The 15716-nt window shown below is 49.5% G+C and overlaps 1 protein-coding gene across 6 annotated transcripts in view; it reads left to right on the forward strand.

Moving 5' to 3' along the window:
• FRAS1 (Fraser extracellular matrix complex subunit 1) overlaps positions 1-15716 on the forward strand; it is a 167765-nt gene that overhangs the window by 131048 nt on the left and 21001 nt on the right. For 5 of the 6 annotated variants that reach the window (XR_008466567.1, XM_054202557.1, XM_054202558.1 and 2 more), the window contains 15 exons: positions 628-753; positions 3069-3316; positions 4784-4932; positions 5294-5456; positions 6212-6347; positions 7415-7611; positions 7998-8151; positions 8689-8952; positions 9066-9254; positions 9666-9785; positions 10226-10405; positions 12454-12578; positions 13260-13400; positions 14308-14535; positions 14820-14933. Coding sequence is in view for 5 of the 6 variants with exons in the window: in XM_054202557.1 (XP_054058532.1) it covers positions 628-753; positions 3069-3316; positions 4784-4932; positions 5294-5456; positions 6212-6347; positions 7415-7611; positions 7998-8151; positions 8689-8952; positions 9066-9254; positions 9666-9785; positions 10226-10405; positions 12454-12578; positions 13260-13400; positions 14308-14535; positions 14820-14933 (2534 nt within the window). In the remaining variant the exon portion in view is untranslated. Of the gene's footprint in view, positions 1-627; positions 754-3068; positions 3317-4783; positions 4933-5293; positions 5457-6211; positions 6348-7414; positions 7612-7997; positions 8152-8688; positions 8953-9065; positions 9255-9665; positions 9786-10225; positions 10406-12453; positions 12579-13259; positions 13401-14307; positions 14536-14819; positions 14934-15716 lie in introns of those variants that run through there. The other variant, XM_054202561.1, reaches the window with a different exon arrangement.

Raw genomic sequence — 15716 nt, forward strand, 5'->3', positions numbered from 1 at the left:
AGGCCGCATGGATGGGGCAGAGGAGGGTTTTGGTCTTGCTCACCTCTGTCTGTTTGGCTGAGGAGCTGTGCTTGTGCGGGTGTAGCAGCACCCACTGAGAAAACTGCAGCGGTGCCTCAGAAAAGTGCCTGGAGATGTGGCAGTACTCCTCCAGCGTGTGGCAGGACTGTTCGTGGGCTGAGGCAGGGGAGAGCAGCATCAGGGACCTGCTGCTCCTTTGCTTTTTCCCTCTTAGGCTGCTCTGCCTAGTGGTGTGATCTGGCTTGTTAAGAATAAGCCACTTTCTGCTCGCGTCAGGAGGTTCTCTGGGGATTTTGTAGATACTCCCCCTGCTATAGGAGCATGGGCACATCTCTCTCATAAGCTGAGGGTTTGCATAGCTGTCATCTGTGAGCCATACTGGTAACAGCTCCCTCATACAGCCTCTGATCTGAACATCGTCAGGGGACTAATTATTTCCACGAAACCAGCAAGCCCTTGGGCTAGGGCAGCTCCAGAATTATTTTACTTTTCACGTGCTGACTGAATCACAGTTTTTTGACTCCATTCACGAGAGCACATCACAAAGGGATGTTCCCAGTGTCGTGTCTGAGGATGCTGAAGCCGTGCTCCCTTTCCCTGGCGCAGGGATCCAGTTAGCCGTGAGCGACACAGATACGGCTCCCGAGGGTCTTTTCTTTGAGCTGGTGGAACCTCCCCGTCATGGCATTGTGCTCAAGTACAGCGCAGGCGTGCAGGAGCGCATGAGAGCAGGTGAGTCGAGCAAAAGTCTTCCTCAGCGCCGGAGAGGGGTAAGCGTGTGTTTATCCACGTAGCTGGTGTAGTTGACCAGGAGGAGACCGATGCCTCTGGCAGATAACGGCTGCATCCACAAGCGTGCGAATTTTCTGCCTGGAAGTGTGCGCCTGCAGGAGAGAGCGCGTGAAAGGTCTTTTCCCTTCTGTTCCTGGCTGAGTCAACACGTTTCCTCTGCCAAGGATGTGTGGGCTAGTTGACAGTGACTCTATTATGATAAGTGTAACCAGCTGCTAATCACGGAATCACGGAATCTTCAGAGTTGGAAGGGACCTCTAGAGATCATCTAGTCCAACTCCCCTGCTAGAGCAGGGTTGCCTAAAGCACATCCCTCAGGGCTGCATCCAGGCGGGTCTTGAAAATCTCCAGAGAAGGGGACTCCACACCCTCCCTGGGCAGCCTGTTCCAGTGCTCTGTCACCCTCACTGTAAAGAAGTTTTTCCGTGTATTTGAACGGAACTTCCTATGTTCTAGCTTGTGCCCATTGCCCCTTGTCCTGTCGCTGGGAACCATTGAAAAGAGCCTGTCTCCGTCCTCCTTAAACCCACCCTTTAGATACTTGTAAACATTAATCAGGTCCCCCCTCAACCTTCTCTTCTCCAGGCTAGAGTCCCAGCTCTTTCAGCCTTTCCTCATAAGGGAGGTGCTCCAGTCCCATAATCATCTTGGTTGCCCTACGCTGGACTCGCTCCAGTAGTTCCCTGTCCCTCTTGAACTGGGGAGCCCAGAACTGGACACAGTACTCCAGTTGTGGCCTCACCAGTGCAGAGTAGAGGGGGAGAATGACCTCCCTCGACCTACTGGCCACAGTCTTCCCTATGCAGCCCAGGATGCCATTGGCCTTCTTGGCGACAAGGGCACACTGCTGGCTCATGGATAATTTGCTGTCTACCAGGACCCCCAGGTCCTTCTCCTCAGAGCTGCTTCCCAGCATGTCCGCCCCTAACCTATACTGGTGTTTGGCATTCTTCCTTCCCAGGTGCAGGACCCTACACTTGCTTTTGTTGAACCTCATTAGGTTCTTCTCTGCCCAGCTCTCCAGCCTGTCCAGGTCACGCTGGATGGCAGCACGGCCCTCTGGAGTGTCGGCCACCCCTCCCAGCTTGGTATCATCAGCAAACTTGCTGAGGATACACTCTGTCCCCTCATCTAGGTCATTAATGAATATATTGAACAAAATTGGTCCAAGTATTGACCCCTGAGGGACACCACTCGTTACAGGCCTCCAACTGGACTCTGTGCCGCTGATCACAACCCTCTGAGTTCTGTCACTCAGCCAGCTCTCGATCCACCTCACTGTCACCTCGTCTAGCCCATACTTCCTCAGCTTCCTAATGAGGATGTTATGGGAGACAGTGTCAAAAGCCTTGCTAAGGTCAAGGTAGATGACATCTACGGCTCTCCCCTCATCCAGCCAACCCGTTATAACATCATAGAAAGCTATCAGATTGGTCAGGCATGATTTGCCCTTGGTAAATCCATGCTGACCACTTCCAATAACTTCCTGTTCCTCTATGTGTTTGGAGACGACATCCAGAATGAGTCGCTCCATTACTTTCCCAGGGACAGAGGTGAGACTAACCGGCCTGTAGTTCCCTGGGTCCTCCTTCTTGCCTTTTTTGAAGATTGGAGTGATGTCAGCCTTCCTCCAGTCCTCAGGCACCTCTCCTGTTCCCCATGACCTTGCAAAGACAATGGAGAGTGGTCTAGCGATAACATCTGCCAGCTCTGGCAGATCAAAAGGGATGTTTTGTTTTACCTGGTAAGTTATATCTGAAGTAATTTGGTGAAGTAACGTAGTGAACGTTTCCACTGAAGTCCATGTAAACCTGTTGTGACCCCGCAGTCGAAAGCTCCTGTGGAGTTTCACTGTTGATTTTGGTGGCAGCACTTCCCAGTGTGTGATCAGATGAACAAGTGTTGTCTGTAGGAGAGCAGCGCAAGCAGAAGAGGTGGAGAGGGAAGCTTTACCTAGCTATGACAGGCATGAGCTTACAAAGCAGCTGGGAAGAAAGCAGGATCTGTGCGCTCCCTGAGAACCGCAAAGAGTCGCTGTGCCTGTGGAACTGTGAAGGTTACAGCTTTTCCTCTGCCCTGCATATATACTAGCTCCTTCATAAATGTCTTCATAACTCACATCCCTGTAAGGTTGGTATTAAATGCCAGTTTCGTACGTGATGAAGTGTTTCACTAAATCGGGGCCTTAGGTCACTTGAATTGGAGTGTTGCTCTGAACAGAATCTTTCTGACTTGTGCATTTTCTTTTGGGGAAGGTGACACCTTCACCTACGAGGACGTCACTCGAAATGCTCTGCAGTACGTGCACGATGGTTCAGCAGCAGCAGAGGACAGCATGGAAATCTCTGTCACCGACGGTGTCACCACAGTGACCACAGTGCTGAGGGTGGAAGTGTCCCTGCTGGATAACAACGGACCGCAGCCAGCCCCGGGCTGCTTGTTGGCAGTCACCGTGGCTAGTAAAAGCTCTGTGACTCTCTCTCGATTGCACCTCGCTTATATTGTAAGCTTTCATCTGTTTCTAAACCCGGTGAATGCTGCCAGCTCCCTTTCCAAACCCTTCGCCACACTCACCTCTCTGCCTTCGGCGTGGATTCTCGGCAGAGAACTCGAGTTGTGTCTGTGTCCTGACAACTGCTGCCAAAAAGGGGATAATAGACTCCTTCGTCATGCAGGGATTTAAGGCTCTCCCTGTTTGGCTGTAACAGAGGTGAACCACCACGCTAAACATGAGAACTGAGTTAATCCTAGATTTTAGTATCAAAACAGACTCGCTAAGAAAGCACATGGATTTGCTAAGTGCTAATCCCTTGAAAATTTCCTCCCCCTCGCCTCCCTTCCAAAATTGCCTGGTTCTTTTTCTGGACGTATTTGAAGGGGGGAGGTTTAAGCGACCCAAGATGCTGCGCTCTTCGGTAGCTTGGAGTTGGTTGCAGGGATTGCGTGTTGTACAAGGGTTGTCCTGCTGGTGGAAGGCAAGGTGTTTTACTCCTCGCAGATGGTTTAGCAGCAGAGGCAGTAGCAGCGGGTTTCAGGTATGCAGATGTGCTCCCCTTAGCGAGGAGGGAGGAGAGATTGCAGTGCACGTGTGAGGCTGGAGACACCTCAGGTAGTAGCTGTCAGAGGTGATGAGGGAACTGCAGGGGGTGAGCTGGGATAAGAAGGCAGGTGAATGCTTTTTCCAAGGGATCAGTCTGGATACAAGGCTGGGGACTGTCCTGTTCTCCTCGGAAGGAGGAGGGCTGACAAGGGAGCTCTTCAGGTTTAATCTGAGTAAGAGAACAGTTGGGGAAAAGAGGATTTCGTTCCTGACCCGTACGCTGAGGATACGATAATTTCTGCTTTGGGTCTTCTCTTTCAGGCAACCAACAAAAACTTCTAGAAGAAAGATGACATCTGAGTTGCGATGTCATAGAGATGGTTGTATTTAATGTAGTTAAAAAGAGCCAAAAATTGGCTTTTAGTTTGATTTGAATCTGGCTTTTGCAGCATTGCTCCTCATTAACCCTTGTTTTACTAAGAACTGAACTTAGCTTTGTGTCGCTGAAGCACTGGTGGGCAACAGTTCCTCCCTGTGCCAGCCATCAGCTAAATTTTGGCTCGCTTTATCTGGAATCAGGAAATGCCTATTACATAAATGGTCCAACAGTCCATTCGAAAATCCGGATTCGAAAACAAAAATACCACGTTTATGTCTGGGAGATTGTGCTGATGCGATACAAAGACACACAGAAAAAACTCTGTGAGCTGAGAGAAGATAAAAAGACATTTTGTGGTAGATTCTGAGGATGTCAAGCCAATGGAGTCTCTTCTCATCAAGAGAGCTTCATTTAATATTCATCAGCTGTGGGTCTGACCCAGCTAGCTTGATGTATTTCCCTATAAAACATCTTATTCCTCCCATTTTTAGTGGAGGGAAACAAAAGCTAATCTTGTCTTGATTTGGTTTGGTTTGTTCCTTCATGTTTAGGACAACAATTCTCCTGACTCAGAGATAAGAATCCAGTTAATATCTCTGCCTGCATACGGCACCCTCTTACGGATGTCTGGCTCTCACGACGAAGAGCTTTCCAAGGTTTATAATTTCACCATGGAAGACATCAACAACCAGCGGATCAGGTATCAAAGAGCTATTCTCCTTCAAGCTGTGCCAGTTAAAAGCTGAGAGGGCTTTCCGCAGGGATCTCTGGGCTATATTATGTTAGTACAGTGTATCAAAGATATTTTTCCCTTTCTTGGCCCTGGTATCCTGTGAGATTATAAATGAGAGCCTTTCCCGCCTGCGGAATTAGGTGTTTGTGCATGTCTGAAATGCCAGCAATTGGTGCGGCTTCAGATTATGGGAATTTGTTCTGTATCCGCAGTGTCGTGGTGATACTTTAGGTGGGCGGCACCGAAAACCCCTGAATGCAGAGATGAGATGTATTTGCCTGACTGGCAGTGAGACTCCCTGACCCAGATCGCGTTCTGTCTTCCCCAGCTACTCCACCACGTTTGAGACCAGCAATCAGCCAGTTACGGACATCTTCCACTTCGCTGTTTTGGATGCTGATAACAACCGGCTGGACAGACAGATGTTCACCGTCACTATCACGCCTGCCCAAACCACGCCGTCGCTCCTTGCTTTTGCTGACCATATCACTGTAAGTGGCTACCCAGGATACTGGGAACCGTGACAAGAATGTCGTAGATGTGAGGAACTGAACAGCTTTCCTGAACTGAGGGGAAATCACAGAAGAAACACGGTGTCGTGCGTGCAATCCTGTGAGGGCAAAGGGTTAACAAATTACTTGGAGACCAGAGAAGGCTGACAATAAGGCTGCATCCCTGAACCTTACCTTCTTACATCTGTTCCAGTCAGGAGATGGGTTCTCCCTAGGGTGTCCTGTTGACATCAGTGGAACAAGTCTCCCTTCCTCCTGTTTAATATTTTGCCCCTTATTTCCCCAGCTTGCATGTAAAAAATGAGCAAAGACAAGTCTGAAAACATCTGGTGCTTTGGAGTGATACGCAGCATTTCAGACTCCTTATCAAAGCCTTTTGAAGTCATCTCCCACCTTTTCAGCTTTGCATTCCCCATCCCTTGCCTTCAAAAGGCTCTGCTCAACAAGAAATGCAGATCTCGCCTCCCAAGAGGTCAGCATGACTCTGCCAGCTCTCTTCTTGCCCCGCAAAAGCACTCGCAGGCTCCTCTTGGGGGCCAGGCAAGCTTTGTTCTTCCCGTCCCACCTCACCTTCCAGCTGATTTCGTGCTTAACAGATCTAGGGGAGGACAGGGCAGGACTTCGGAGACCGGACAAGCCTCTTCCATAGAGGCAGACTTGTTCAGTAACCATTTGTGTGTAGCTGTGTGTTGTGTGTGTTTCCAGTAGTTCTGTCACCTGCTTTTGCTTTCCAGGTGGATGAGGCGGGCAGGGTCCCACTGCTGGCCCATCACCACTTAGCTGCTGATTATGATACTGCTGCCAAGGAAGACCTGAAGGTCACAGTTATCTCTCTGCCTATGTATGGCTACATTGAAAACACTAAGACAGGTAAAGTGCTTGGCTAACTCTTCTTCCTCATGGCTAATGCAAGGGAACGTAGGAATTGCCGTGCTGGAGCACATTCTAATCTGGCTCACCGCAGTTCCTCGGTGCGGTGCTGGTTGGCGTCGGTTGATCATAAAGAGCTCGTGAGATCAGCGTTAGGAGATAAAGTGTCTCTGGGGAGCATTTCCTCCTAATTGTTGTTTGTTCCAGACTGGTCAATGTTGTGAGATTGGGACATGAAAAGCTTCTACAAGCCCATGTGATGTATTTTCATCATGCTTTATTTTGGCTGTCCTCATTACACAGAACAAACTTTGCTAAATCCCTCTAAATGTCCCAGCAAGCTTTAAGGCTGCGAGAGCTGTGGCAGAGCGTGGCCAGTAACGTTCTCTTTTCTCATTGCATTATCAAGAAAAGGTAGGATTTCTACCATATTGTGCAAAGATGTTCCTCCAGGAGACTTGTCTGCTTAATCCTGCGTGCTGTCCTAACAGGAGTGGCATATATCGTTTGACTTAAATCATAACTCACCTTTTTAAAATATCACTGTGGATTTGCCAGTCTAGTGGCTTGTTACAACCGTGATTGCCTTTCTTCTGGAGAGCACAGGTTGAGAATCGTTACACATCATCCCTCCTAATTGTGGCCTATGAATGAACTCCGGTTTGTGCCATTTTGGTAATGGTGAGCCTCTCTCCTTGAATATAGGCAACGGCTGGGTGGTTTTCTTAAGCGTAAGACTTAGTTTTGCAAGGTGGAGCTGGAGGTAGAGATTATTTTGAGGCCAGATGGCACATCAGCCATTGTCTCATCTTTGAAGAAAGCCTGAGTAATTCTGGGACGTGGCATTGCTTGTATTACACATAAAACTGCAGCTTCCCTAATGCCTGCTCTAAGGCAGCAGATGTTCCTTTCTGCAAAGGTCACAAGATGTGTGAAAGCCGTGTTGTAGGAACGGGCATCCTTCTGCACCCTTCACAGTGTGCCATTCTTCTCCTGATCCTGCTGCTTTTATTTTTAGTTCGTCAGTGAATTGAACAGCCTTTCACTGGCAGCGCTCTGGTTTGCAGGTGAGAGTTTTGGCCCGCAGAGTGAGTCTGCTGTGACCGGAGACGCATCCTTTTCCCTTCGAGATGTTCTAGAGAACAGCATTTACTACTTCCAGAGCGTCCATGAGAGCATCGAGCCAACAAGCGATGTTTTCAGCTTTTACGTGAGCGACAGCTTTGGCCAGTCTGAGTTGCAGAGCATCAACATCACAATTCAGGTACGTCTGTGCTCAGTGGCTGCCAGAGCCCTCTCCTTTCCCACAGACACATGCCCTTTAAAGCGCAAGCTTTGCGCACTCCTTTGTGGGAAGGGGATTAAAGGGAGTTTCCTTCCTCCTATCTGTTTGCTTCCCCTAGTGCAGCCCCGTAATTCCCCTGTGACGCCAGAGTTGTGCGTCGCAGTGTCTTCCCCAGGGCTTATTTTTCAGATGTCTCCTCCCTCTTTAAAAGATGCTGGATAGATTTGGAGAGGCTGGTGTAGCCCATTAATGGATATCAGCACCAGTACTGTCATTCGGGAGCCTGTATTTCATTCAGGGAGGCAGCGGTCTTTTCCCCTTGGCCGTTTCCCTTTTTTGACTGTGTGCCTTTGGGACCCGTGCAGCGGCGGAACGATGAGCCCCCAAAGATGGTGCTGGAGCCTGTGAGAGTGCGTGAGGGCTCGGGTGTGGTGGTTACCAACGCCTCCCTCAACCTGCAGGACTTGGACACCCAGAACAGCGAGCTTGTCATCGTGGTGACCAAAAGTCCTGAACGTGGTAAGTCCTGACAAGCTTGGGGGGGCTGAGAGAGAGAGCGAGAGAGCATGTCTTTGTGCGTCCGTGTCCGTGTGTCTTTATAGCTGAGAGAGGAGCCTGGCGTATGTGTGTAAAGCACATTTAGTCTGCGTTTGGAGCAGCAGCCGCAGAAAGATTGTGTTTCAGAACAGACCTGTTCTTTGGGAGATGTCCCTGGCTGTTTGTGGGAGAGGAGGAAGGGGGACTGCACGCATTTCCCTGGGAAGTTCCCTTTTGTGTTACCCCATTTCCTATTGCGGGGTTCAGTTCCAAAGAGCTGAGCACCTGGTGTCTATCTGCAGTGTGTCAAGTGACGGCTAGAGTCATGTTCAACTAGTGAGGGCTCTGCTCCCTTTTTCACCTCTCATCTCTGTAGCCAAATTCTTACCAGTTTTGGCAATAAGCAGGTAACTTCCTTCAGTTTTGCCGGTAAGGCTACGTCCGCCTCTGTGAGCTGGCATGGAAAAAGTCCCCAGCCGGCTGTCTTCTCCCCATAATTTTCATCCATCTATTTGTCAGGTCATCTCCGCAGGAGGCAGACTGCCACGGAGCCCCCGGAGCATGGACGTGTGCTGTCCATGGGCTCATCCTTCACCTACCAGGACATTTTGGATGAGCTGATCGTTTATACTCAGAGCGGTGCGGCAGCACAAACAGATGAGTTTGGCTTCTCCATCACGGACGGTCTCTACAGGCAGACGGGGAGGCTGGAGTTCTCCATGGACCTGCCGAAGAAGCAGCCCCCCACGTTAGCTGCCAACAGGAACCTGCAGCTCCCAGCTGGTACGGGGAGAGGGAGAATGGTATTGCTTGGTATTGCTGTATGGTCCAGTCTAAACCAGTCATTTAACTGGACTGGCCTGAAGTTGTTTGTGGTCTTCCTTTCTGTGGTCCAGGCTCTGCAGCACACCTCACAGATCAGCACTTGAGAGCAGCAGCTATTTATTCAGATGACACGACGATCAGATTTGTCATGAAGAGAGATCCCAGCGTGGGGCATCTGCAGTTGACCAAAATCGATAATCCAGTCCAGATCTCTGTCGAAGGACCTGTCAAAAGTTTCACCCAGGCTGATATAAATAAAGGTGAGAGTGCTTGACTTCAGATAATCATGGCGAGTAATATGTGGCCGTCTTAGGTAGTCCTGCGAGGCACAGCGAGTTGGACTCGATGATCCTTATGGGTCCCTTCCAGCTTGAGATGTTCTGTGATTCTGTGATCTTTTTGAGCGGAGGAGGATGACTTGAAGCAGGGGAGGGAAAGAAAGAAGATAAGGTTGTTATGTTACAGCAGAAACACGTATCGTTAAGCAAGTGTTAAAGAAAGTCTCTCTCAGCGGGAGAAAAAGCATAAAGAGAAAAAGTAATGAAATCCAAATCCAGGAGCTCTGTCAAGCCCCAGGTCCCTCGGCCTGTGGTGCCAGCCTTGTTCCAAACTAAGGATTAAATGGTGCAGCCTGTAATAAACCACCTCTTTTCTCCTGTCCCTCTCTCCAGGACAAGTGGTGTACAGTCACAAGAAAGGGGATCCTGGCGGAAATTTCACCTTCACCTTTGATGTGATCGATGCAGACGGCAACAAACTGACGGACCAGGTTTTTTATATTACTGTGTTAGGTAAAAGATAGTGCTGAAGCTATGTTTTCTTTGCTGAGAGCTGAGGCCTTCATAGGTGCCCGTGCCACGTGTCCTGCAAGTTAAGATGTCATTCTTGAGATGCACTTTTTATTTGCGGTTAATTCAAGTTTGGGGCATGGGGAGAGTTCATGGACGTAAGGATTAGTTCTTTGGCTTCTGACAAACTCAGTGGAATAGGTAGAAAAATTCCCCTTAGTATCTTCATACTGTCTAGATTGTCTTTAAGACTTTATAATGTTGCCATCCCCTCGATTAATGCCGAGGCCCAGAGTACCTGTTTTGGAATTAGCAGTCTGGGAGGTGTTTTTGTGTATGTTGTCTTTTGCTTTTTTTGCTTGAGCACAAGTACCTGGTTTGGATAACAGCAGGGAAAGGAGGGTGGCTGTCTCCTGACTCAGCTTTGCATTTAACCCTTTCAGAGAACAGATTTCCCCCCTCCATCATCGCTAACAAAGGGCTGGTCTTGGATGAGAACTCGGCGAAGACGATCACAACCCTGCAGCTCTCTGCCACTGACCAGGACAGTGAGCCCACCCAGCTCCAGTACAAGCTCACCAGGCAGCCGCAGCTGGGGCGCCTGGAGCGTGTGGCCTCCCCAGGTAAGCAGGGTGGTATTTTACCCGCTTGGTTACTCCTAGCAGAAAAGCGCCGGAGGGGCTTTTAAACCCCCCAGGGTCACTGCAGAAAAAACGTGCTTGGAGGCAGCAGCGAAGGGTTATGTTTCCCGATAGAAATCAAATGGTCGTTAGCCCAGAGAGGTGGAGAACAGGGTGAGTGGAGACAAGGCAGCCCAGTAATCACAGATGAGGATTTATTCAGCCTCTGCGTGAGTTTATGCCCCACGGGAACCTTGCCTGGTGGAGTTGGCGGGTCAGTCCCGCTGGCCGCTGTGTGAATCTCCTCTTTCAGGACTTACTGCTGCGGACAAACCTTCAGCCATTTCCGTGACCACATCCAGGACAACTCCCAGAATAATCCATCCCCTGTGTCCATGGTAATAGAGCCCACCTTGGTGAACAGACAACTTGCTTTCAGTCCCCTTTTGACCAGTATGGCCCTTCATCCCGAAACACCAGCCTCTTTTCCCAGCTTTGGAGAGAGGAAGGGAACTAACCACAGGGTTAGTTTTAGTTGTGGCGAGATGGATACGCTGGATAATGAATTCTGGTAGTTCGGAGAGGGGATATCAGTCAATCCTGTGAAACTCGGAAAAGGATTACCCGCAAATGTGATCTGAATTTTAGATTTGCCTTCCATGCCCACTGACAGTATGACTGTCCTACCCCTCTCTGATTAATTTGTCTAAATCTGTGCTGTCATAAAATACGCTCTTCTGATTTAGATCATACTCATCTAAGACTATATTTCTTCTTAGAATTAGATCTCTCATTAACATGAAGCGAAAGCGGAAATATCTGCTGTATGTTTTCAAGATGCAGACAGACCCTGTACAGCTGAGATTTAGTGCGTGGTTTGCCTCATTTTCTCACGGTGTAAGCTGTCCTCTGGCGAACGCGTTGGAAGGGTAGGAATAATGAATCAAAGTTATAATCGGCAAACCCCCTGCTGAGAGAAAATTAAGAACTTGCAATATTTTTGTCTAAATTGCAAACTTAACAGTGAATCTTGTCCTTCAGAGACCTGAAAGAGCTTGATTAAGGATTTTATTCCTCCTGTTATGTGATGATTCTGATTTCTGTGCTTTTTCATGTCTGCGATGGACTAAAAAAAGATACAGAGTCGCACACTGTGAAAGAGTTCTCGTGATTTAAATGACCTAAACTTAGGGAGAGAGTACTGGAGTCTTCAAAAGAGAACACGGACTTCTAAAGCTAATGAGCCCTGAGGAAACCTCGGCTAATCATCCAGTTTGGGCTCATTTATTTATATCAGATCCCGGTGTCTTTTGTAGTGTGGCCAATACTTGTCAGTAGCCGTTTAGCGTGATAAAGTGGTGACAAACGTTTTGTCGGGCTTTTGGTGGCTGTTAAGAGCAGTAGGACTGTCGAACGCAGCAATGAGACTTAAAGGCTCAAATGCTTTTTAAAATGCTTGTCGGGTACCTTTCTGTGTCCGCGTCACACCTAATGACCTGTAAAGATGTCACAAAAGAAGTCAGCGTTGAAAGTGGGGCTTACTCTGTCTAAATGCAGGGGCGCAAGGAGGGGAAGAGAGAGCAGAGACTTTAAAGGCATTTTTGAAAACTGCTGTGAGGCCGGGAAATTTTTTGCCCATACTCAGTGATGCCCTGGTTAGATCAGGCCTGAACAGGAGTGAAAATCCAAGTGTTAAATCTACTGTTTTTCTCACAGCTTCTCTCTCGCTCTCTGCCCTGAGAGGCCCACCCGTCCCCAACAGGGTCTCCTGGCAGTGTGAGGTGCCTTTCTAAAATTGTAAGTTTGGGAAGAAGTCTACGCTGCTTTTTGCAGAAGCATTGCCGCTACGTTAATTTACAAGTTGTTGAGCAGAATTTCAGGAGGCTCTGTGCCAGCTAAATCCCTGGCTCAGCTCAGCTTCATGGTACAGCCTGAATTGGAGCAGAACAGGCCAAGACTGAGTGCTTATGGCTAGATATGTCCAGCTCCCTGTATTTTTCCCTGCCTCGCTTTTTCTGTTGCACATTTTCCCCTATTTTTTCTTTTTCTAGGGACAAGAATTAGTTCTTTCAGCCAGGCAGATTTGGCCTCTCGCAGCATCCAGTACGTCCACACCAGTGACATCGAAAAGCATACGGATGCGTTCACCTTTTCTGTGTCTGATGGAACGAACGAGGTGAGTCTCAGCACGGTTTTTTGCCTGAGTCAGAGCAGGCTGCTGATTCTGCAGGATGCGATGGGACTCAGTTTTCCTCTTGCGTGCTTGCAAGAGACAGTTACACGTAGCAAAGGAGATGAAACAAGCCGCCTGTGGGCTTGTCGTTTGGCAATGGTGGGAGCTCTTACTTCCCCTGCTGCGAGAGATCTTAGGTACCACAGGGAAGGGAGCAAGCCCTGGGAAGGAAAGCCACCTGAGATGTAGCGTCATGAGAGTGGCATACTAAGATTTCGTGCCTGGTTTTCATCTGCTTGCCAATTGCTCCTGGAGCTCAGCTTTGATCCAGCGCACTGACAACGTACCCAGAAGCACAGTTAGACCCTTGAGAAATGTCTCCTTCCTACTGTCTGAAAGGGAAGAGTCATAGCTGCAAATAGAGGGAGAGGGACAAAGGAGAATGAGGGAGCGAGGGGAAAGGGCGTATCCATAAATATCACAGAAAGAGGAAGGATAAATTAGTGGGGAGGGATAGAAGAGGCCACGTTCACAAGATCTGAACTTAGAAGCTCTTGTTTACTTACTAAACAAGGCCAAACCAAAGTGACCCAAACTCAGTGCATCACGGTGGTCTGCTGTTTCAATGGAGTTGTGCTCTTGGTAGGCTGAATTCGTCAAGAGAGGCTTTTCCTCCTGTTCCAGGTGAGCCAGACATTTGACATCACCATAAACCCTGTGGATGACTCCTTACCCATAGTGCAAAGCCTGGGGATGACAGTTCAGGAAGGCGTGAGAAAAACCATCACAGAGTTTGAGCTTAAAGCAACAGACGCTGACACAGAGGTAAGGCAGGACTCCCCCTCGCCTCCTCCCTCCCCTCTTCTGCCGCACATCTGGGCTATCCGCAAAATGGGCTTGTGTTCAAAGAGAGAGATTCCGGGGAGTGTCGTCTCTCCCTGTGATCATACCCCGTCTGATCCCAACATCAAACAAACAGCTTGTGGGAGGCCCAGTTTGTATATAAACAGATGAATGAGTGAGTGCGTGAGCGAAGCAAAGCCCTGGCTTGAGAAACGGCGTCATCTGGGGCGTCTCTCAGACACATAAGCAACAAACCTGCGTGGAGAACACTTAGAAGTTGTGATAAGAGCTGATGCTTGCCCTGTCCCACCTTCTCTCTGTGGATTTGAACTCAGCTTATGCCTAGCCTTGACACTGAGCTAGCACAGGTGAAAATGACATTTCCTCCTCCTCCTCCTGGGTCTGTCTCAGGTGTCACGTTGGCTCTGCCTCATGCGCCGCAGTTTCCCCGCAGCAAGAGAGCTCCTGGCTGCCGGTTATTGCCCTGAGCCAAAGATCCTGCCCCAAAGGTTCTCGCTGCTTCCACCCCGACAGAAGTGACAAGGGGCACGTTGCTTAGAATGGCTGCAAAAATGGGGGACTGCTCTTGTGTTCAAGGGGTTGTCAGGAAGGCGGGAGCCGTCTCAGACCAGCCGAACCAATAGTTTGGTGTGATGGCTCTGGCATAGCTCTCCCTGACTGGGGTTATTTTGTAGATGAAGACAGGGCAGGCCTCAGGATGAACCAATTCAGCGCACGGTGCCGCGTTTCAACCCCTGGTTGGAAACACCGCGCAAGGAAAGCTGTCTGGGCGTAGAGTCCTTCTCCAAGTATCTCGAACTGGCAGGACCTGCCTGCCCTGTTCCTGGGCTCAGATCGTCAGCTTTGCCACTCTGTCTCCTTGCTGCAGGCTGAGTCTATTACGTTCACCGTCGTGCAGCCCCCTCGGCACGGCCTGATTGAACACACCAGCAATGGGCAGCGTTACCACCAAGCCACCACCTTCACAATGGACGACATCTACCAGAACCGCATCAGCTACAGTCATGATGGCAGCAACTCGCTGAAGGATCGCTTCACTTTCACTGTGTCTGATGGCACCAATCCCTTCTTCATTATGGAGGACGGGGGGAAGAAGGTAAGGGGAGGAGAAGGGATGCGAGGAAGATCTTCTATAGCTAATAGAAAACTACCTCCTCTCAGAGAAGGGGAGACTTAGCTGCTGTCGCTCCGCTGAAGGTAAAAGCTGAGTATTCTCAGTTATGTGTTGCCGCACGCTTTTTCCCTGGTGTACCAGCCCTTGTGTGTGCAAACTCACCGCAGGACCTTGATCCCAACGGAGCTGAAGGGAGCAAAATTGGTAATACGGTGGATGAGGCTTCGACTCCCAAAGTAACATCTGTCTCTCTGAACTTCTGTCAGGTTGTGACAACAGCACCGCAGCGCTTCAAAGTGGACATTCTCTCTGTGGATGATGGGACACCCAGGGTCGTCACCAACCTGGGGTTGCAGTGGCTGGAGTACGTGGATGGCAAGGTAACTGCTTGCTTAGTTTGTTCCTCTGGCTGTTCCAGGAGAAGGAGCTTCACGAGAGAACCTCCTGAGCCCTCAGCATTTTTATTTTTGTGACAGAGCACTGGTGTCCCTCTGTGCCTCTTGGAAAAGGCAGAGGTGTGCAGGGATGCCTGCCCTGCAGCTCCATTAGCTAAACCGTGGCTCCAGGGCACTAAATTGCTTCCTGGGTCACCTCCTTCCCTTACATCAGCAGGACCGCCAAGCCTGGCTCTTCTTGGTTCTTGCACAAGAACCTGGGTGGACACGTCCTGCCCCTCGTCCCTCCTCCCCAGGGCGGTCTGTTTTCAGCTTTGCTGGTGGCAGAGAAGTCTTGATTACGTGCCGCAGCAGCCATGGCAGAGATATCTGGCTTTCCAAGAAATGCGGCATAGGGATTTCTTGCTGTGACGCGCCTTCGTTTTGCTGACGTTCGAACAAAACCCCCGGAAACTCTCACGCCTGCTTTTGAGGACCCGGCGTTAATTGCAAAGAAATACTTCAGTTCTTCCCAGGAAAAAGGGTTAGAAGACGCTGTAGTAGGAAATTGCATTAAGAAGTGGCTATCTCAGCTCAAATTCCTGACTGCAGAAAAAGCACTCCTGCAGCCTCAGGCAGCTCAATTCTCCTTTTTCTCCTGTTCTTAAAGCTGGTTTCTTTTTAAAGAGAAGGCAAAATGTGGTGGAACTGAGGCACATCCCTGTGAGGTCATTTGAAGGAGGACTAGTGCAGGCACGCTAAAGCAGCATGAACTGTCCTGAGCGAATC

Source organism: Rissa tridactyla, chromosome 5 (genome assembly GCF_028500815.1).
Source record: "Rissa tridactyla isolate bRisTri1 chromosome 5, bRisTri1.patW.cur.20221130, whole genome shotgun sequence".
Classification (NCBI taxonomy): domain Eukaryota; kingdom Metazoa; phylum Chordata; class Aves; order Charadriiformes; family Laridae; genus Rissa; species Rissa tridactyla.